This window comes from Gambusia affinis, linkage group LG14, assembly GCF_019740435.1.
Source record: "Gambusia affinis linkage group LG14, SWU_Gaff_1.0, whole genome shotgun sequence".
In the NCBI taxonomy this organism is placed as follows: Eukaryota; Metazoa; Chordata; class Actinopteri; order Cyprinodontiformes; family Poeciliidae; genus Gambusia; species Gambusia affinis.
The window spans coordinates 17348542-17372591 of NC_057881.1; the positions used below are offsets into that span (position 1 = coordinate 17348542).

The window sequence follows — 24050 nt, forward strand, 5'->3', positions numbered from 1 at the left end:
TATTCTGCTTTGAAATGGTGGCACACACACCGGGAATTTTTTTTCAGCATGATAAATTTCGTTTTTTCATCTGGTTGTGTTGTGAATAAAAGAAAATCAGAAAACCAGAGACCAGTTACCTGTAGGACTTTGCCCTGAGGACTTTCATCAAACAACAAGGCCTGCTGGTAGGTGGGATCCAGAGTCTTCTTTACTACTTTGGTTTTCTTCTTGGCCAAGCACATGCCGTTCTCCAGGACATACACCTTCACGTAGGTTGCTAAGAGAGATGATTTATAGTGAGCCTTCTGGATGGACAGCTGTTGCACGTTTAGCCGGTGGCGTCAGTACCTGGTATGTTCTTGGAGCCTGGTTTTGGGGTCAACCCTCTGGCCTGGTTCACTTCCACCTCCAGCTGCCCTCCTCTGTCTACCATGGCTACATGGACATCCCCTAACGAGAGGGAACAAACCAGCAGCAAATAAATGGATGCACTTTAGACATGGAATTAAAAATTCATCTTAAAACTGCAGAAGGCGGGGTGTAACAGTAGAGGGCGACAAAGACCTGGTTGAGTGTGTTAACTATCAAGTTAGAGGAAGCAGCCTGCTGTGTTTTTTTTTTTTTTTTGCTTGTTTGTTTTTTTAACATGAAAAACATTTGTGAGTACAAATAAGCAAATTGCATATTTGCATACGTAAAACTGACAAAAATTAACATGCCTTTGTTTACATGTAATCTGTTGCACCTTAAAAAACAAGAACAGAAAAGAAATGCATGTTTTAAAAGTCAAATTTTACATTTTATTCAATCAATCTCTGACTTGCAGATTTAACTAAGACCCATTTCTTCCAAAGAACTGTAACATAAGAAAGTACCTTTTATAAATGGGTTTAACGTCAACTCTCTTCATAACAAAACATTTATCTAACTAAAATGTACCAAAACACAACCAGGTTACTCTGCCTCTTTCTTCCACCAACTGAAAATTCTAAAACAAATAAATAAATAAGAAATAAAAAAAAAAATAATAATAATAATAATAATAATAATAATAATAATAATAATAATAATAATAATAATAATAATAATGGACCATTTAAGTCCAATAACAAAGTCAAATAAAACACATCATTCATAAACAAGACTACGCCTCCATTTCTATATTTTAGGGTTAATCTTATATGATTAATCCCATGCTCTCTCTTTGCAAGTATTTTATAGATATTGCATGCAGAATATTTGTGCAACCCACCACAGTGGATATCTCCTGCAAAATAAGGGTTTTACTAGAGCCTTACCCATGGAGGGTGTGGCTAGTGTTTGCCGTCCTACGATCTGTGCGGGGCCAAGACCATCAAGAAAGTCGCTGAACTGACTCTCAGGCCCCAGGCGAGTGGTAGGGAAGACAAACCTAAAAAAGAACAACAAAGATTACGATGGACTGTCAGACAATCACGGATGGACGGATGTTGAGATCACCGCTCGGACACATACGTTCCTTCGGAGCTGTTGGAGTTGGTGCTGCCATCGGTGGAGTCTTTGCTGCCCTGCCGTGTCACCCGGTTCCTCATCTCCACTGCTATGCCGGTCTCTGTGCTCCTTCGGATTGTACTGCGGAGCTTCTTCATTCCGCCATCTAAAGGACAAAAAAACAAACAAAACAAAAGCCTTATACACACGTATCCCAAACCAACTGAGAATGCGTGATCATAGAACTCTATTTTATGATTTGGTTTTTTTCAAAACCAAATCCTTTCCACTGAGGAGGAATTTAAATTCACCTTGAGATCGGCCGTTTCTGCGCTATTTATTTTGAAGCAAGCTTACTCAGGCGAGGAGCCAATCTTACCTAATATCCTTTGGGATGTCTCTGCTCTGTTGAAAAGAGTTCTCTCCACTTTTCAGATAATACTACACTCCATTTTAAACACACGCACAGGTCATTTGGCAGCTGCTCTGGTGACTGGAGGCAATAAGTTTTCAAGTGGTAAAGAGGTTTTCACAGATAGTCCCACTAGCAACCAAGCACAATACGTAGCGTTTGCGGTGAGTGGCGAAACACGGCTTTCCGCCTAAACCCACAAGCTGGGCCAGAAGGCCATTAGTCAGTGGAGCCACTGTGACTTTAGAGGAGCTGCAAATATCCACGGTTCAGGTGGAAACCTCAAGAGATAGAACAAGTCTTATTCATGCACTCAACAAGTCTGGCCTTATTGAATGAGTAAGGAGAAGAATGGCAACAGAAATTGAAAACTTGTATTTCAACTGCATCATGAAAAACTTATAACCTCCTTTGGTTTCCTACCAACCGGCTTCTCTGTGTAATCCAGAGCATTTAGTGCACCTCTCCCCAGTGAAGGAAGCTGTCTGAGGTGGATAGCTTCAATGTTGATCAGATGTTGGTCTCTCTACCACAATCTCACCGCCGCAGTCCTGTGCATGGCATGCTGCAAACAAGATGGAAAACTCTCAAACGTCCTTGCGTGGAATGAGGAGAGCGTAGCATTCTTGACCTCTCAAAGGCCTTGCAGACACAATCCATGTTTCAGCGGATTTTTAAAGCTCCTGGTAATGTCTTAGTTTCATTCTATGAAAGTAAATCATCTCTAAAAGCTAATACCATGTAAATACATCTTTATTAGTCTTGTGAGCAAGGTTCTGGTTTCAATCTCCCGTGGACTATTTTTGTACCTGATGATGAAAAATCTGCAAATCAGGTTAACTCCAGTAATATGAATTCTCTTACCCTTATACTCATTCCACATCGCTGCTCCTGTACATTTTGCACAGTCATGCCAAGGAGGAGTACAAGGGGTGAATAGTCTTACATAAGAAAACTTTTATGGAAGACTTATTCTATGCAACATGAAGGTGACCGCATCGTGTATACATCAACCAACTTTGAAGACACTGATCTTTTGTCCTACAAAGAACAGTGAATTTGGAGCATCAGTCCAATACCTGGACTTCTTAAAACACCTTTACAATTTTATTTAGGTATGGTTTAGATTAGAGAAATCCCAAGAAGGATTCTTCTTGACAAAGAATCTGGCATCTGAAATATTTACTTTTCTAGAAAAGACTAATTGCTGCAGAGGAAGACGAAGCACACCCACAGAGGAGCACATAATATTTGGTGACCTGCGCAGCTATATACCATGCAATATTTGCAGTCAGTGGTCACGTGTGAGCACTCCCAGCTGCAGAGCAACAAGTCAGAAACACGGTAGGATCTTCTGTCTTAGTTTACGTTTTAGCTCAAAGAGTTTCCATCCCTTTTCAACTTGCTAATATACCGCGTCAACCCACTTGTTATGACAGCATGAACAAAATGTGATCAACCGGATAAACACTGGCTCCGTGCAACTCGTTAGGCTTGCAGCCGTGGTACAGGCAGAGCGTGGTACTTTATAGCAGCCCAGACAGCTCAGAAAACGCAGAGAAGTTACTTGTAAGGAAGAACCCTTAACAAGCCGTTTGCCTGTCGTCGCAGTCGAAGAACACACCCAGCCACAGCCGTCCCACCTCATTAGCCCGAGCAACTCAAGTCTCATTAAGCACCCCTGCCATGCCCGTCTCATCGCCATGACAACCACCGACACCCAGCATCGTCACTATCGCTATGGAGATAAACAAAGTCAAACAGAGCCCCTCGATGAGACTTCAGGGATCGGTGGGTGATAAGGGTAGAAGGGGCTCGAGTCAACGACGAGGAGTGGCACCGATGAGGAGAGGATGGAGAGCGAAGATGAGAAGGATGGAGTCCCAAGGGGGGACAACTGTCTTCTGATGCTTTCTATTTATAATCCTGCAGTCAAGAATATTTCCAATAGCCACGTGTATATGCATGTGTGTGTGTGTGTGTGCATGCGCGTGTGTGTCTTAATAGCATGACACCTAGACAAACTCCATGCACACTTCTGCTGCCATGACAACCTCGCCCTCACCCAGAAAACGCCACCCGAGACAACCGGCTCATCTCTTGTTACTTTTTTTTATCATTATTATTATGTTATTGAGGCAACACTTATTTAGCTCCCTGGCACTTTAACTAGACTCCTCACAGCAGGGAGGCTCACAATCAAAACACACAGGTTTGATTAAGCGCTACGAGTTGTTATTCAAGACGTGGTCAGAAGGTAACAAGTCTTAGCATCTTATATGAGTAGATAATGAAAGCCCAGACATAAAAAAAAAATGTTGGAGCATCATAAAATATCAATTTGTTATTCCACAGCATGCAAATTGTTGCAAATGTATTCATAGTCCTTGATCTTAATTACATTTTGATCAAGCTACGACACCAAATGTTCATAAATTTTATTAGTATTTTATGTTACAGACAAACACAAAGTGGAAGGAGAGCTGTATAGTTTACAAACAAAAACCTGAAAAGTGTGGCAGGCACTTGTACTCAAGTTTCAGCAGCCAGTTCAAGCATTTGATCTGTGTAATACCGACTGCTACATATTGCCCATAGCCATCACCATCTACAACAACCCATTGAGAAAAATTTAATTAGACAACATTTGTTTTCCCTTAGGTTCCATAAAGTATTTTTGAATTGAATTGACCTCTGGAGGGAAACTTTCTGTTGGTCTGAAACCTAAAACCTTCACCCTACTAAACTTCACTGACATTTGTGGTTGTGATGTGTCAAAGTGTGAAAAAGTTCAAGGGGTATTAATGCTTTTAATGCTTTTCCAAGGCACTCAACTTATTAGAAACCTTTTCCAGATTTGTTCTTTTTTTTCTCCAAAAAGGTAAAAAAAAATAAAAAATCAACATGTTTTTGCATTCCAAAATATTTATTATGACCTCAAGCAGTGTTTTATTTTTATTTTTTTACTTGGAGCCAGAGACTCTGAACTTGATTAGTAGTAAAATTTATTGGGAGAATCAACGTTACGTTTTGTTGGCAGCAGCCAGTTGCTTAGGGGAAAACAGTTTCACTCTGAAGTACATTTGGGGTTAACTTTGCCCATCTGCTGTAAGTCGATTTGCAAAGTTGCTCCTTTTTTTCTCTCTTTCGACTTTCACTCAATAACTTTAGTCTTTTTTCAGGGCATTAATGTAAGCAGAAATATGTTATAAAACCTTTAAAGTCGTCTTGGTGAAACATGGTTGAATCACTGACAGCTAAAAGGAAGAATTAAATTGTAAATAAACTATTTTACTGATTGATCATCATCATCATTGTAAAAGTCTGTTTTATAATTGCAACCAAGTGTGTTTCTGATCGGACAAAGGATCGTCAAATATGAATTTACGCACCACTCTGAAATATTCTCAGTGGTAAAGTAGTAAGAGGCTATTCATCTAAACTTCATTTCCCGTTATTTGTCTGCATGCCCCGCCCTTCACATCGGAGCCCCCTCCCTCCCAGCTTCAATTGTGTGAAGCAGTGATCTCTTCCTTCCTATTTAATCCCCTCCTCCTTGCCTGCGCATTCCCCCTATTCGTTTCCATGGCAATGCCTTCTGCAATGCACCAAGAGCCCTGGCCGGCATGTTCACTCATAAGCCTTTCCTCTTACTCTGTCTCTTTCTCTTAGGTTGTATTGTCCTCTCCACAACTCTTAATCTTCAGCCTGCCTTCTGTTTTCTCTGTCTGTTCTGGCAACAAACTCTTCCTTCTGCTTCTTTCCATTAAATGCTTCTCTCTCTATTTTTTTTTTTACCTGCTTCTCCATTGCGTCCTGTTTTTTCCTTTTAGTTTTTCTGCTTCCGTCCATCTTTACTCCTGGGCTCCGATCTATTTGTCATCTGCTCATCACTCGCCGTAAATAATTCAGCGTATTTTCTCCTGCCCTGCATGTGAGCTGACTCACTGGTATTAATCTCAAACCCGCACAGACACATCCTGGAGGAACGGAGGTTCAGTGTCTTTCGAGTGTCTAAGATTATCTGGAGAAGGGATTTTCTGGGTCTCTGCGTTCAGCAGAACCCTTAACGTATCCGGTCTTCATTATAATACCGAATGAGACAAAAACAAACAAACAAACAAAAAAAAAACATTGCAAATTTGTAACTAGTGAACAGATGTGCGGAACTTTCTTTTCAAGTGGAGAAACAGAATTTTTTTTTATTTTTTTTTTTATGGTGACCATGAAAGTAACAAGATAAGGCAAATATATAATCATAGATAAGGAATGAAGATGGGTGGGATTACAGAAAACACCAACAATGTGCCTCGCACATTGGGATAGCATGCACACAGCATCAGTGTGTGCTTGTGTGTGTGGTTAGCAGATCATTAAAGCTGCTCTGACATTTGGAGAGAACACTGATGAAGCCTCTCTCATTATATGCTGTAATATAGAATGCTGTTTTTAGACTCCCCCGGCCGCGCCGACATGCCTATTGGATGCACCGGTGACGGCAACGAGCCGCCATGCATAGCAACCGTAACCAAGGAAGGGTGTTGGACATGAAAGACCCACTGTGGTGTCTTTACCGCCGGAGTCCTGTTAAATTTGGACCACTGGGAGACTTACTGTGGAAGGCTCTGAAAGACAGCAGAGTGTTCAGGGCCCGTGTGTGTGTGATGCTGTCAGAGCCAGATGCACTCACCGCACAGCCAGAGTCGAAGAGTCAGCTTTAACTTCAGATTCACTGAACTGGCTGTAAGGGAGGTGTTATTTTTATTTCACTTTACATCATGTAGGGTAAAAACAAACTTCTGTGCAAATCAATAACTTTTGTGGCTTTAAATAACTGTGTGTGGTCTATGACTGTAATTGATGCTAATGCAGATGGACCCATCAAAAGTTGTTTTCTCTGATGTGACGACTTCAGAGAAAGGAACGAATGTAAATGAAAATGGAAAAATAAATTGGTCTATGGGTGCATCCATCTTTTAGATTACCTTAAGCGTTTGTGAAGAAATATGTCTGTCAGGCATAGATTGAAAGTGATCCCAACATGTTTGTTCTGACTGGAGGGAATGTTACCGCCTCCTGGTGGCCCAGCCAGCGTCCCAACATGAATTTGATGGAGACTCTTAGCAGGGAGCTAACGATTAAGGCTATGGGTAGGAAGCATTCCAACCTCAAAGACTTGGAGCTTACGGTTAAATAACAATGACCAAATTATCAATGGGAACAACAAAAAAAAAGCAAAAATCTGTTCCCTTTTGGTTATTTATACTCCCTGAAGCATACAAAGAGCCCAATGTGACAGACACTGAAGTATAATCCAATAATCCAAGTGTTGTTTTCTGTTTAATGATTATACAGAGGCATTAAACAAATCTAATCTCCTGCGCTGTCTCTGTGTGTAAGGCAGGCCTTTCTGTGAGGTAATAAACGAGGATGCAGTAGAAAGTATTGGGTCTGGGAGAAGAAATTAGTCATTTAGAGCCATAATCCATAGGAAATGGTTTCTTGAAATCGAAAGTCTTCATGTGTGGCAGGATGTCTGTCAATGCGTGAATGTGCCCCACTGGCTCTAATCTAATGCCAATTAATTACAATGAGGAAAAGAGTAATCTAATTTAGATGTAATTTCCTTATGATTACTCAACTCAACGCCCGATGACCAAGTGATGAGCGTTTGCAATATGGTAGAACAATATGTAAAGATAAAAGACCAATGCTTAGACTTAAAAATCTTTCTTAAAAACTAAACGTGAGGCAACACGGTTTCCACATCCACACAAACCTTTACCGATTTGAACCTTACCAGCGCGGACAAGGATTTATTCATAAGTCATTTTGGAGTTGTGTTTCCCACAAAGTTTCTCTTATTTATTTTATTTTTTTTAAGTGCAAAATTTTCTGTGAATGGCGCCATGGATTCATGTTCTCCTTCTGCCTGACCTCTGTGGTGTGTTTCTTTTCGGAGAAGCAGTTAGAACAGTGTGTCCAAATGCCTGGACTCGCTGTCCTCACTTACATAATGACCTGGGAGACGATCGCAAAGTGGCACAAAATTACAACATTTCCAGGTTGAGCGGGCACGGAAACAACAAGTTCCTTGTTTGTGCTCGAACTCATGAACATAACCTCAACCTCAATGTACCTCCGCCGTATTTAAGGGTTAGGCGAGGTCTGACTGAAGTCGAACCATCAACGCGCGGTCGAGTGGTTTGGGGGAGGTTGTTTTAACACACACACACCTTCCTCAGTCCAAAAAGACACACTGAGCCGAGACCCCGAGGCAGGAAACCTTGTGGCGTTTTGCCGTATGTGTGGTTTATAACATTGTAATAAACACAGTGATCACGGCAGAGAGGAAAGACTATTTCAAGTTCACAAGTTCAGTGAAGGAGGATTAAATAGCTTTTGACAACATCTCATTTTATTTTCCATTTTGTTAGTAAAATTTATTAAAAAAAAAGAGCAGAAGGAGTTTGTGGGACGTTCAGCCACTGAATCCGACCAGAAGCAACCAGGGGGAGTTTAATTTGGCAGGATTAAACAAGTTTACACAAAAATGTCACAATTTTTATAGTAACAGTCAATACGCAAAACTATAGTCATCAGTTGGCTTTACTGCGGACACACAACGTCAAAAAAGGACCTTATAGGAATGCAGCGATGCGTGTGCAGAACCTAGACACAAATCCCAGAGCAGCACCCTAGAATCCCCCCCAAAAAAGAGAAAAAACAGTTGAATTGTTCAGACTGTCTGGCTAAGAATAGAACACGGACGAGCTGGTGGGCATGATCAGGAAAACGTGACAGATGTCTGAGTGAAACTGGGAGCTAAAGAGATGTGGATTGACACAGAGAGATAAAGGAGAGAGGGGTGGGGGGAATGAAGGTTTCAGCAGCCAGATCAAACACAGTCAGGGCAGCAAGGGAGAACGGTGAGTGGGGAGATGACAGGCAGGACGAGCCGGGGAAAGTGATCAGCAGCCATCCTGGCAGAGGGCTGGTAGCCACCAACAGCCTCAGTGTGGAGGAGAAAGCTCTTAGAGACATGACTGAAGTTTCAGAGCATCTGCAACACCAAAGCAAAAGAAAAAAAAAAATCCCAACAGGCTTGAAAGGAAAAGGGAGGTGGTAGAGCAGGAGGAGGTGCTGTGTACCTACAACAAAGCATTAGTCTCACCTGAAATAGCATAATTTTTTTCAGTGACTCACCCGGAGTATGAATAGCAATCGTGTGCACTCATCGAGAGAGATTACTATTATTATAGAAAGGCAGTTAGAGTGTTACCAAAACAACTTTCCTCATCATGACAATTCACTGCTTTTTACTCAGCGCCGCTCGCCTCGCTCAGTCTTTTTAAAAGCAGCAGCAGCAAAGTTCCAGTAGTTCTTTTCAGGAAGGATCTGATTACTGCGGGCGTTCCAAAACGTTGCCACAAAAATGACTTAAAATGCGTTTCCCAACTGTGACTCAGAGGCGAAGCTAAAAGTAGGCCACGAGTCGAGTCGAGTCGAAAACACCTCAGATTAAAAATGACTTTAAAAAGCAGATAATCATTGGAAAAGATTTTAGATCACCGAAAAATAAACCCACCAGGCGAAGCCATATAAGTGTTGGGGAGAACTGTATTTCTAGTTCAAACATCTGCAGAGATTTTTCTTTTAGTATTATTTCTTTTTTTGTCTGCCGCAGGTCTGGAAAAACAATCCCAGCTGTAGTTCTTGTTTTTCAGCTGAGTGGAACATTTTCCCTTCCATTGTCGACCAAAAGGAGGAAGACAGTCTGCAGCTGTCATATCTGTTCCAGAAACCTCAAAAACCAGAACCTGAGGGAACAGTTTGTAACCATACGTTTGTCATTTTTACGCCTTTGACTCAACATTTCAGGGACTTTGTCATTTTATTTACATTGGAGTTTTCATTGTTGGAATGGACAGTAAACAATTTTCAGTTGAATTTGCATACTTAAAAAATGTAGATATTTTTAAGACCTTACTGATTTCCTTCAAGAAAAAGAGAAATATTTTCAGGTAGGATTTAAACTGTTCAGTATTTTAATTTTCTTTTCTTTTTTTTTGGTATTCATTTCTTTTGGGTCAAAGAGGAAATGTCACATTCAAAGGGTATTTCTGTTACCTATTGCCTAGTGTGCAAAGTGCCTATCTGAATATTGCTGTTATGAACAAGGAGGCTGCAAACTTTCCAGCTGAAGATAATCAATCAACTGAATAAATCAATCAATTGAAAAAGTTAATGTGTTATGGATTTCTTGTTTGTCCAGCTTCCTTTTCTTATCTACATTCTGATGGCTCTGGCATTAGCCACTTTAGCTTTTCCATCAACATTTGGAAATATAACAATAGAAAAGGTTGATGGATTTAGCATCCATCAACCTTTCCCAATTTAGCAAAAATATTTTTACACTCGCTTGAGGTGGTTTTTGGCTTTTCCGAATAAGAGTTAACGCACTAAAGGGGCTGTGGAAGTAAGTTTGTCAAATAAGTTCGGACACACCGAACTTTTACCTCACGCCCTTCCTGTTTATTAAAGCAATCTAATTAGCACTGCTGTATTAAACAGCAATGCTTATATCTAACAAAATTATGTTCCGCATAGCCTGGTTGAAAACACAGTGGATGGAAACACACGCCACTCAACATTTTCTTTTTTGTTTTCCTTTTTGCAATGCTTTAAAAGTTTACTGAAAATTTACATGACAAGTGGATGGAAACGTAGCTACTGAAAGACCACCAACTTCTCCTAGAGTTTTCCCACCACTAAAACGAGTTGCACTGTAGTTGGTTTAACAAAAACAAAGTAAAGTAAAGTGGACTTAAATATGCATGTTGTTGATTTTTTTTTCCAGTTAACAATCACCATCAGATCAGTCATAAATGTAAAAAAAAAAAAAAAAAAAAAAAAAAAAAGGTAAAAGTATTGAAAAATGGCAAATATTTCCAGCAGGTATACAATGTGAAATTTTCTACTGTCTTGTCCTCATGCTGAAAATGACAGCATTCCACTGCGAGAGTGAGAAATAACATCACTGGCAATGATCTAAACTACTTCCCATCACTTCATTCTCAAGCTGGAACAGGACTTCCAGTCAGTCAGCACAAACATATTTATTTCTGTGACAAATGCCCAGCAGGGGAGACACTTGCTACTGTTCTCAGAGTAAACTTGGACTCAGTTTAATAAGAAAGCTAACAAGTATTCTCTTCCTGTGTCAAATAACTCTTCCTTTGCCGTCTCTGCTTCTTGTCTTTGTCTCTGGCATATTTCCAGCCACAGCAGCAGAGCAGCAGAAATAAACAGACAGACGGAAGATTTAAATGAAGAATATTTAAAGGATTTGAGGTTTGCAAAAAGATGAGTGTGGGTGTTGAATGTGTAAGGGAGGGGAGCAAATAAAGAAATGAAAGAGGGAGACGATCACAAATGAATTTGAACAAGTCGAATGTATTAGCAGAAAAATATAAAAAGAAAGTAATGACGGAGACTCTACCGCTGGAAAAAAAAAAACTATTTAAAGATACACAACTGTTTTGTAAATCTAGTGAATAATATTTCCGTCAAATATAGACGTTTTTGGTGGACAAAGACGAAATGCTCTTAAACATTTGGGAAAACTGAGGATGGACCACAATGTTTGACCCAAATCAACCACTTCTGAAATTCAAGAAAATAGACAAAAAAAATAAATAAAAAATCTCATAAAATCTCACATTCTCATATTTGGGCCATTTAGTCATCCTACAAGTGTAAATCATTTTCATTTTACAAATGAGTGGAATGTCTCTTGCAAGCTTAAAAGCTCAAACCAGAACGTTGTGCGACTTTATTCCCGATACATGGATGCTACATGTGCGCTCTTTTCCTGCTGTTGCATTCCAAGTTTTTCTGTGCTCGGCCTGCAAAGCAGCAGTTGTGGTGACCACTTCCAGTGCTGTCAAAGGGATGTGTGCTCAAGTAAAAAAAAAGGAGCAAAAAAAAAAAAAAAGTACTTCTGCGTGCAGCAGAAAACTGAGCAAAAAGCCGTGTCGGGCAGCATAAATCTATGCGGAGGGACGTTTTTTTTTTTTTACATTTTGACCCACAGACACAAGCATCAACTAAGTGTTTATTTTTGTTCTTAGACAATGATGGAATTTCTTCCAGTGATTCTAGGCAGCTGGAAAGCTGGTGATACTGAAATCTCTTGTTGTGCTGGATTTTGGGCTAGTGCTGACATCGCTACGGCAGAAAACACACCATGATGTCTTGTGTTAAGAAAAAGTGTTGAAAAAAAACTTTAATCATTTTTAATGTGTCAAATTAGGGCTACGAACAAAAAAAAACTGTATTCACTCTCATTATTTAAGTGTTTCATCATTAGTTTATCTTCCGGTATAGGACCAGTCAATCTGTTATATTAAAAATGGCTGATTTTGACTGATGTTTGTGGGTGGTTGGGTTGGAATGAATTACCTCAATTGTCATTATTTTCAGTGTAGACACACGTTTCCAAATACAGATGTCTAGGATGCAAACTGCAGGCTGGAACAAATTAAATTTGTGTTCATTTAATGCTAGTGAGATAAAGAAAGATTGTAGTATATGTACATACGGTGCATGTATTGTATACAAACATCTGGTTTCCTCTGTATGTTGGTTTTAATCTGATCGCTCCACAGGTTCCTATCAGGGGCGTCTTCCTCTGTGTGAGGGTCGACGGTGAACTGGGAGCTGATCTGCTGGCTCTCAGCCATGGATAAAACCTGCTTAGGAGATAAGAGCATGTTCAGTAAAGAAGTGACTCACCCGTTAAACCTGGGGAACTGTGTCGTGTGTGTCCGTGTGCGTGTGTGCGCGTGTGTGTTCCTTCTCCTTACCGATCCTAATAATAGCAGGTAATAAAAAAAGCGCAGACAAAACCAAAATGCCATCACTGTGGCTTGCCAGTTACAAAGGCTAGAATAATGAGATGGCGGGATTGCACATTTTGGAAACTAGAGATACGTGTGGAACAGCATGGAAATACAAAATGAAATATGGTGAAAGAATAACTTATGGATGTAAGAATGTACGAAAACAGGCTAAAATGGGTGAGGAGTAATAAATAAAATATCTGCTTATACAACAAAGCCGCTAAGCTTCGCTGCACTGCAGTAAAAAAAAAAAAAAAGTGCAGTCTTAGAACATGAACATGAAAATCAAACTTTAACGTGCATTTCACACAGTTCTAAAAAAATTACCTGGGCTTGTTACTGACATTAATGTTCATCAAGGTTTTAGCTGGAGCTAATAGCTGGGGACGGAAACACTAATCAAAACTGAAGTGCAGAAATAATATCAAGAACAAGACTAAATACAAAGGGATGAACTGAAAAAGGCTACAAACATGAATGAACCAAAAAAAACAAAAAAAAAAAACAAACAAAAAAAAACAGAATTGTGTCATGCACTCATTTCCTACTAACTCCAGAATTCAGTTTAACGTTTTACTGCTAACTTTTAAAAGTCCTAGCGGCTTGGCACCGGAAAGCTTTACCACATAATATGATTAGGCCACAGCAATTAGAGAAGGACTGACCAATAGCAGATGAGGTAATAGGACATATTTTCACATTTGTCATTCCAGAACATAGCTATGACATGTTGCCAGCTACAAAATGACCACAAGAGCCAATTAAAAAAATGTATGTCTTCCAATCAAACGGTTCCTTAAATACTGTGTCCCTAGTCGGCTTTTGATGGAAGCCAAATACACTTAGTGGGAATTTGAAAGCATGAATGCATACTGTTGGATTTCAAAACCGAATATTTTAGGGGAAGTGTTGATAATTTTAGATGAAAAGTAGGATATTTTACGCCGAATGCTTTGTCTATTTTGTGAGAGACATCGAGTCAAAATGTGTGACCCAGTTTATGAGGTTAGAGAGGATACCACAAGGAGCTTTACCGTACTTCATAGCATGGAAAACCTAACCTAAACTAAACGAGGTCAAACACATAAAACAATTCTGTTGTGCTCCACCACCTCATAGTTGATCACTTCCTGCTAACCCACGAATGGGTTAGCAAAATAAACCAAACCCAAACTGGTCTGTTTTCAACCCAGCAGCAGCTTTCAGCATTGTGTAAATTTGTCCAACTTAATTAAACTTTTGTCAAACAGGCACAATGCTGAGTTACTGTATCGCTTGATTTTAATTAGGGCAGATTAAATTGAAGCAACTGCCAGTGGCACTGCAATGATATTTCCAACTTCATTTCTGATCGTACTCCAATTCTGCATTTTTACACACTGTGACCTTTACAGCCCAAATAATGACAAATGCAAAAGGTAAAACGTTTTTCCACAAATCCTCTAAGAACACATCTACGACACATCTATAAAACAATAAACTCGCTCACATAAGATGATAAAAAGTGTGGTTCTGAAAACTGGCCGAGTCCAATTCCACAAATGGAGCCAGGCTAGAACATGGCCTCCAGAAACCGACACAATAACAACACAATAACCTCGTTATGGTGTAATGGCGACATGGTGGCATGTTCTCCGATTGTTTTTGACCACTTTATCTTTTTCACATCGAAGTGTCTCCCTTGCTAGTTAAAGCATTGATATAATTGTTTGCTTTTCATTGTTTACCGAGAAATAGTTGTAGACTTTTACATAAGATTAAACCGTTAAGCTGAACCAGATTTGAATGTTACTAGAGATCTTCCACTGTTGCTACACATGGAGTGCAGATTTACTCCGTCTCACTCTTCTATCCCGAGTAAATCAGTCTGGGGCTTATTGGCTATTAGCTGACCGACTGAGCGGAGCAAGGAGCAGACTGCTGGGTCGACCCAGCCCACCAACCAATCAGCACGTGTCAGTCGGAACATGGAGTTCCAGCAGCTGACTGGACGGAGCTGTTAATGACTGCCAGGGCAAAACCTGAAAGGAGACACAACTAGCCCAATCATTTAAGACGCAGTGCTTCTTTATCACCCAGTCTCAGTGGCTCACATAGGTAGTTTACTTTACTTTGGCATCTATGCAAACCAAATAAAGAGGCAGTAATTGGAAAACAAGACCCAAATCCAGCCTTCATTGAGTAAACAAGATTATTTTTCCTCTAGATTATCAGTATCAGACTTGTAACTTTGCCTGAGAAGATTCCTAGAAGAGGAGTGACATCATCTGGCTGGACAGATGTTGTGCAAAAGCCCTATTACTTGATTCAATTTGAAGCTAAATCAATTGGAACGTTGACCCTGTAAGCCCCAATAACATTTTCTTGTCAAGATACACTGATTCCTTTGTTTTTGGAGGTTTTAGGGTATTTCCTACAAACAATTACCAGAACGAGAATTGTTTTTTTTTTTTGTTTTTTGTTTTTTGGTGCTAATGAGGTAGTGAGTGGCCCAATGATTTAATTCTATAAATCAGTTGCCCACGACACTGATAGTCTGGTAGACTCAGTTCAGTTGTGGACCAGAACTGCTACATTTGTTACAATTTCAGCTGCTGAGGTTCACTTTCACACTGCACTGCGTCAAACAATCCAAACCCTTAGAAACACTTGTTCACACCCTCGTCTGTGGTGGCGCTTCGCCAAGAACCACTGAGGGAAATAGCACAAAAAACTTTTGAAGAAGACGCCTAGGACATAAACATTGTTTTTGTTTGCATTTTGTAGTTATAGGATTTGTGGTTGAGATTTTTTTTTCTTTTGTCTTTTGCGAAAGTCGAGTCATTTCTCCTTCTACCGCTGAACAAGAACGTTTCTTATTGTCATATTTATCCAGAATGTCCTACACTATAATTCTCTTGGAGCGGTCTCCAGTCGGTTTGGCATTCACGTACGCATTCGAACTGCACCAGAGTTCACTTCAACTGAACCAGGCCCAGGTTTTTAAGAGGGCCAAAGTTACATATTTGGTCCAATTGTGCATTCACACCTCCACAAATGAAATAAGACTTTCTAGGCAAACAAATTTGAGTTTTATTAAAGAATGAATCCTAAAATATGCAGGACGATGGGCCTTCAGGACCAGGTTTTGGGACCTCTAATATAAAGCACTGTATGTTTTATATGAGCTGCATTAGTAAAATAACCCTGCTTTCTCTTGTAGCTAGCTCCACGTATCTTCCCATTAACTCTGACTAACTTCATGCAACTTTGATTGTAGGCCAAATAATTTAATTTGGGTCTCAGTGGGCCAGAGCAGCTTCTACCACATGTCTATGTTCCCCACCTGGCGGGTAGAGAACTACAAACAAGACCTCTTGTGATTTTTTTAAACCCATGTATATTTTGCCTTCCACTTCACAATTCCACAATACATTGCCTATATCTATATCATAAACCCTAAAAAAAAAAAAAAAAACACACCGAAGTTTAACTATGGTTGTACAAAGGCACTGTGAAAGACTCTAAGGAGTGTGCATCATTTTTTGTAAACTCTAGTATAACCAAATTCACTACCAACAGTAATTTTGTTAATAGGAACAATTATATTTTCTCAAATTGCTGAAATACCTTTTGACATTTATGTAACAACCTGTTGACAACACGGAGAAGAAAGAAGAACGTTGCTGTGATGCTGTGATTTAGTTCCAGGCCTGATGTGTTCCTCTGGCTGCAAAGAACATCTAAATTTAGATGCATGTCCCTTCCTCTTTTCTACATCCTTAGCTTCTCCTTGCCTCCTCTTCCACTCTCTCCCCTCCTATGTGCTCTCCTCAGCACCACAAACACAGAGACACAGAAGCCCCTGTGGTGAAAATATCGACAGCTCTGTCTGCGTCAGACGAGAGTCAGCTGTGCCTGAGCGGAGCGGGTTCTTTCTATGTGTGCATGAATCTATATTGGGAAATGGCGTTTTCAGAAGCAGACTATATAGCTTGTTCATAAAGGACTACGGGCTTTATGTAAATGTGTCTCGATACACAAATGCACTAAAAACGCAAGTGAAAGCTATTTCGAAAGATGATCTAGATGCTGTAGTCAGAGAATAAATAGCCTGAGTGTCAGAGAGGTGTGGGTAATTGATTCCAAAGTTTCATAAGATACCTGAAATAAATGTTATGTGGTACAAACGAGTGTGACTAATACAAGTTGGCAGGATTTGGATGTAGCTTTTGAGTCTCTTCAGTATGTAAAGTTCTGTCATAGATCCACTGCTTAGAGTGGAATCCTTTTGGAAATCATAAACACTGAACATTTTGTCATGACGCTCCACACAACAAGATAGAAAAATTGACAAAGCTAGCTATTTACGTTTTCTGCCCAAATCAAATATGTTATACCAGTAATGATGCTAAATCTATTAAGGTAGCAAGGGTGTTAAGATTTTCTTAAGACATTATAATGACACTTTAACATTTGTTGTTGGGTTTTTTTTTATCTGTTTCCTGAATTGTCAAAATGAAAGTTAAATTCAATTTTAAGCACTTGGCACAACTTTGGGGTAATATGTGTATCTAGCAAGACAGCAACTAGCATGCCACTCACGGAGAAAAACTTTAAAAAACATTACCACTTTGAAAAGTAGATACATAAAAAGGTAGGGCACAAGCTGAAGATGTCCTTGAAGACTTTTAGCTCGAGTGAGTCAGAACATCTGTCTAGTGTATAACTTGGGTATTTAGTCAGTAGAACAATAAAGAGAAACATCCGTTGAACGTTCCTTTTATTGGGAATATTCACAATGTTTAAAAACAGGAAAAGGAAAATGACCATAAAAGGAGTTCTGTTTGATATTTTTTTAGAAGCATATATATAAAAACTATCAGCAGGATACAAGCAGCATCAGTTAATCTGCAGGCTGCATGGAGTGTTTCTTTATTTTCTGAAGTTTGTGTATCAAAATGTAACAAGTATGTTGCTGTAATAATACCTGTTGCAATTAAGATGAATAATTCCTCCTTTTCTGTTTATGTTATTCATTTGTTTTACATTTTGGTGCAAATACCATGACGCTGTAACAGAAATTGATCTGAAGGTTCCTACAACCGTGACACGGACATATTTATAGCCTGGCCAGTTAACAGTAAAGCAGTGCATGTCTGAAAGGAGTGTTAGACCGCTAATGTTTGCAGACAAGCAGCAGAGAACGCAGACAGATACACACTGATCTGTTCAGGATGCCGGCCGCTGTACTCACAGCAGAAACATAACCCACTAGGAAGGAGCGCAAGATGAACAGTTTTTTTTTTCTTTTTTATTAACAAACTGGAAGAAAAAAAAAACAAAACAGCATGTTTCACCACAGTATACCCTGCTCCTATTGGCCCAGCCTCTCCTACCGAGTGACATGTTATCCCTTCATACAGCAGGAACAAACGGTTTTGTTTTCACCACACACGCGCAAACCGAGAAGCACGTTTGTCGCAGCTTCACAGGATCTGTAATTACACGCTATAGGGGACATTTTAGAGCATGGAGCCACGGTCACAATGCAAACCCACTGCAGAGATCCGAGCACAGCAGTGCACACAATAGACCTGCAGTTTCTTACAAAGCCACAGAAAGCTTGTTGAGTCAGATATATACTCTTATTATAACAGTGGACCGACAAATACACTTCATAGTGCATTAGGCCTCTATTGGGGTGTTCCTAAAGCACCTTTTTACTATAATAAAGATAATAATCTGCAGTGATATATGATCAAGAAGTATTTTGTACTGTTTTATCCAGATGATTAAGCTCTGTAGAGGTAGATTTATATCTAAATCTACTTTAATTCCAATATGATAAATAGAGAAATCAAGCAGAGACCAATTTCAAAGGATGTCAAAGAGGACAGCATTGGACATTTGGCCTTTAAAACACACAGGATGACCTTCAGACCCTCTAGCTTATATAAATAATCCACCAGTAAACTGACCTTGCTGGTTAAGTTGCTGTGTGCTTCTGCTCCACTGTGACAACCCCACAATGGCCACCATCTTGGCGCCCAGACTGGAGCGCCGCTTCTTGTTGCCAGTCAACGACGCCGAGTCCGGACCCCCGTTGCTGGGGCTCTTTTCCAGGCTGTACATGGTCCCTGAGATGCTCGAGGAGCGCACCACGTTCCGTGCCGCCGCACTCAGCCCGCCAAGGCCGCTTATCCCGCCCGGGCTGGGCACCTCCACGGAGGTGCTGAGCATCATGGTCCCGCTGAACCGGAGAGTCCGACGGGTGGGGAGGGAACCAGAGAGAGGACGGGACAGCTGGAACAGGGCTAAAGACAGAGAGCAACAACAAGGTGAGGGTAGAAGTTTAGCCAAGACACAGAAGCTGGAAGGAATGTAAGTCTTTGTGATATTCAGACATTTGGGAAACTAAGAACACAAAGGTCAGTAGGAGCGGACAGTACAGATGGATGCAGACTGTTTACTTGCTAAAAACAAAGCCACTCCTACAAACACACACAGACACTAAATGTCAAGGCCGGTTTTCCAGATACTGACAACAAGCCTGCCAAAACTCCCACTCCCATAAAATTGACAGCCACTGGGCAAATTAAATATGTAGACGCTGTGAGCCTTTTAATATTATTTCTTTGTCGTTGCTGCTCTTCTTCCACATGACAACCTCTAAATAATAACAATTGGATGATTTTCAGTTTACACGCCTGTCAATAACTCAAAAATCTTTTCCTTTTTTTTCAGCTAATCTGTGAAAGCACCAAACCTAAGCATTCCCAAGTCATATTAACAATAACACTCTTCGGTGTGGGGGTTGTTAAGGACGGAAGACAACTAAAAGTCTGATTTTTTCAAGTGACAATGCACATAAGCTGTAGGAAGCTACGTAAAGGAAGCTGAATTTTCCAAACCAAGATGTTTTTGAGCGTTCAACTTGTATCTGTCATGGCGCGTTCTGGATTTGAAAATGTCGTTAGCCGTTTGAAAATATCAGAGTCAAGTAAAAGTATCCATACTTACATAAACACTGATGCTTACAGTTAATACTGCATAATATGTACATTGTTAAATGACTAAGAAATGCCATAAAACATATTTTCACTACGGTAGATAATAATAATCACTTTTGGCAGGGAAGGCTTTACAAAACTCAGATCAGTGCATCTGTACGTCTTGCTGTTGTTTTGTTTGTTTGTTTGTTTGTTTGTTTGTTTGTTTGTTTTTTTACCATGACCCTAATAGTCTAATCGCTCTATTAAATTCAATCATGGTTCAATAAATGGTTACTTGTGTGTTCCCCAAAAGGAAATTAAAACATCTTCGGTGATAAAAGCTCTTTATCTCTGAGCAATGCCGCTAAACCTTCTTGATTTATCTTGCCTTCGAACTCATCTGTTATCTGTTTTCCTTTCTCTCCCACAGTATCGCAGGGATTAGGCTAAACTGACAGCCATTGGGCAAATTAAATATGCAGACGCTGTGAGCCTTTTAATATTATTTCTTCGTCGTCGCTGCTCTTCTTCCACATGACAATTTATTGTTGCTCCTCAAGCCCAGATTTGTCTCCCCTTTGTTACTTTAAACACCAAGTAGCAGCAGCTGCACTGTGTTTCATCACCCTATTAATAGAAGCCTTGCAAAATTTATCTACCTCAACACACTGACACACTTAAATATGTAAGAGCATGTAGATAGGAAAAGAATCGAGCCACTTTGCTTGGGCACATACCTGCAGCTGAATGCTAAAGTTAGCATTACAAAATGATGATTTGGGCACTAAATGAAGATGTCTGCATAGCTCTCCTTAAAAAAGAAAAATCATTTAATGATTAGTTTTATGTTTTCTTATTTGGCTTTTCTAGCAAAAAACTCACATTTTGAAATCTGCTGCGGTACTAAGCTTTGGAGGGTTTTTTAATGTATTTTCTTCTGTATGCGAAAATATAAGCTTGTGTCTCTGGCCGGCCTTATTTGCCACTGTTCCAACCTTTTCATCCGTCCTCAGGCTGGACATTGGCCATTAAAAGAGACATAGAAAGATTAACACATTTGTCAGTCTTAAATGGCATGTACCCTTGTTTTTCCAATTTTCAAGATTGTTACAGAGAAATGCCATAAGACTTATGGAGAACAAATGTTTTATGCTCTCCATAAAACATATGTTTTTTTATTTTTCACAAGGAATAATAAAAAGGACAAAGAGTCTACTGATCAATACAAAAAAGAATAAAAAAATAACAATAAAAAAAAAGAAAACACATAAATGTCTTTTGTAGCTTAACACTGGATATTTTCCGCCAGCTGAACAAATCCTCTTAGATAAAACGTGGGATTCATCTGCATTTTTCAACTTAATTATTATCACAGGTCATAATAATCCCTGCTGATTCTACAGCGATCACAATCGACGAGAGCCAATTTAATTCCGCGCCTGTAAATGCGATAGCCTTTCAGGAGTCTCACTGAAAGCAATAACTGTAAACCCTCATGGTGGCGCTGAAAGAAAAGTCCGCGGCCCGCGCCAACATCTGCAGGATTCATTATCCGAGTGCTGTGAGTGTCAGAACTCTACTTCGTGGTGTTCTATCAAATTTCCGTGGCCACAAAAAAACAAAAAACAAAAAAAAACCACATGTGATATTCTCATTTCCAGACTTTTTGGAAGTCTGAAAGACATTCTTTTTTGTTTGTTTGTTTGTTTGTTTGTTTTTGCTCACCCAGTCGGTGATGGAGAGGAGCGTGCAAAAATACAACGAACTTTAAAAAAAGAGAGAGAGAGAAACTTACAGGGCATTAACACAAAATGACAATCATAAATAATGCAAATTGTGTATACGGCGAGGTGATTTTACTTTTAAATCTCTAGCAGAGACACCCAAAATGCATTTCAAGCATCTCCTTAAATCACCTCCTCAGCTCTGCTGAGCATGATTGTCACATCAGTGCCATTACTGTTCACAGAATACCTGAAATGGGCGCATCACAGGAGTAATCATCTTCTTTAGAAAAGTCTCAAGAAGCATTTTGACATTTTGGGTTGTTTTTGTTTTGGTTTGGTTTGTTTTAATTGAAACTCATAATCAGGAGGAAGAATGTGAGGCTTTTAAAGAGTAAATTTAGGTAAGCACACAAGCCCTAAATCTCGCCCTTCTTCCTCGTTCTAGCCAACGTGTGCTGTTCCTTGGCTTCCTGGGCGGGGGGTTGGGGGGGTCCCTCTGCTTTTGAACACACAGCGAGCAAAGCAAGGGGAGAAAAATAAACAGATGAGAGGGATAGAGAGGGCTGCAAAAAGGATACATGGAATAATTTGGGTTTCGAAGAAGAGCAGGAGGACGGGATGGGGAGGGGAGAGAGAAAAAAAACGAGTGAAGGGAGAAGAATAACAGGAGGAGAGAAACGTGGTAGGAGGACATGCATGATAATAAATGGACGGGGAGAGAGAGAGACACTGCAGGAAGCAGTGGCCAGATCTGTGGGAAACACAGAGCTGGAGGCATGAGCAGGAGACTAAGAACGATATGACATGCTGACTACATGGCAGACAAATTCTAGTGTATATATATATCTATATACAGCTCTGGGGAAAAAAGTAAGAGCCCGTCGCAATGAACCCCACTGAAAACTTGATGGTTATTCCACCAAATATTGATTTCTGGACTCTTCCTGAGTTAAAACATTAGAATTCTTGTTTGTAAATGAGTATGAACTTGTTTTCTTTGCATTAGATTGAGGTCTGAAAGCGCTGCATCTTTTTCGTTATTTTGACCATTTCTCATTTTCTGCAAATAAATACTAAATCTTTGCCGGGACTTTCGGATACATGTTGTCAGTAGTTTATAAAATAAAAGAACAATGTTCATTTTACTCAAGCATATACTTATGAAAAGTAAAATCAAAGAAATTAAGTATTTTGCAGTAATCTCTTATTTTTTACATATATATATATAAATTCTGAATATCTAAATTTTTTGATTACTTGTTCAGGGAGGTTTTCTGGAGAGCAATTTGTATCTTGCTTTCAGGTTTTCTTTGTTATTATAATTAGTTTGACGATCTGAAATATTTATATTTGTTTGGCTACTCTTTGAAAGTGCAATCATGTGGCAGATCTGTTCTTTTGACTCTACAAGTACAGCTTTCATATTTCAATTGCTTTTCGAGCCCTGTTTGTTTGTTTGTTGTTTTTTTTGTTTGTTTTTTTTTTACATACGGATTTGAGTGCTACATTAACTCCACACCTCATGAATTAAGCAACAAAATGCTTCCTTCTAAAGTGGGGCAGGTAGTTGCTGCATCAGTATGAAAGGAAACTGTTTGTTTTTTTCACCAATTCATTCCATATTTATGCAGAAACACATCATAAGAAAACCCTCTGACCTCGCCATCATCAACACAGTGGCCCCGACAACACATGCCAACATGCACCTGACTTTATACTGGACCTGCAGGCGGACCTTAAGGCGGATCCGCCGCCCATCCATCTTCATTCCCGCACCAGACAGGCCATGCTCATCAAATGTCTCTGCTTTTTAGCTTCTCATCCAAGAGAAGCTAATTCTCCCTCTATCAGCAAACAGTCCAACTCCCTGTGCTTCTCTCCACACAGTGTGTGTCCCCTATCCACTATTCATATGCCTAGACATTTATCCTTACATGAAAATGTAAAAATGTCACTAGTTGTACAGCTTATGTTAAACACTTGGGCTATATATTCATCCATCCATTTTCTGTTCACCCTTGTCCTGAATGGGGTCGGGAGGGTTGCTGGTGCCAATATCCAGCTACGTTCCGGGTGAGAGGCGGGGTAGGGTTATATATTCAAAATATATATATTATAAAGTATTTAAGCAAACAACTTTTATCTTAAAAGTTCTATTTGTGTGGCCCCTGAGGACTGGAGTTTGACACTTGTGCTCCAGAGGGAAACATAAAATGTTACGACAGGCTAGATTTGGCCCTCAGGCTTTAAGTGTGACACGTGTCTGAGAGATTTGTTGAAGAATGACAGAAGGCAAAATACAAATCGGTCAAAATAACGGCATCCACCAGAGCTGACAGAATGGGCAGGGAGAGCTTTAACCAGAGCAACAGCCATTAGAGACACGGGACCTGGTGGTGGCATCATCATGCTGTGGGCATGAATTTCGTTGGTGGTCTCAGAGAACCGGGTCAGGGTCAAAAGGAATATGGGTGAGCTGAATAAAGATTAATTCTGGAAGAATCGCTGTGATACGGTGCAAGAGACGAAACAAAAAGGAGAAGCTCAGGAATGAACCGAAACATGCAGTCAGAGTTAGGAG

At 39.9% G+C, this 24050-nt stretch overlaps 1 protein-coding gene across 1 annotated transcript in view; it reads right to left on the minus strand.

The window, feature by feature from the left end:
• Positions 1-24050, minus strand: part of rims3 (regulating synaptic membrane exocytosis 3) — a 42723-nt gene that overhangs the window by 7656 nt on the left and 11017 nt on the right. Inside the window, exons 2-6 of the mRNA XM_044138740.1 lie at positions 18729-19064; positions 1477-1618; positions 1281-1393; positions 331-432; positions 120-259 (exon numbers count right to left, since the gene is read on the minus strand). Of these exons, the coding sequence (XP_043994675.1) occupies positions 120-259; positions 331-432; positions 1281-1393; positions 1477-1618; positions 18729-18993 (762 nt within the window). The 5' untranslated portion in view covers positions 18994-19064. The remainder of the gene's footprint in view (positions 1-119; positions 260-330; positions 433-1280; positions 1394-1476; positions 1619-18728; positions 19065-24050) is intronic.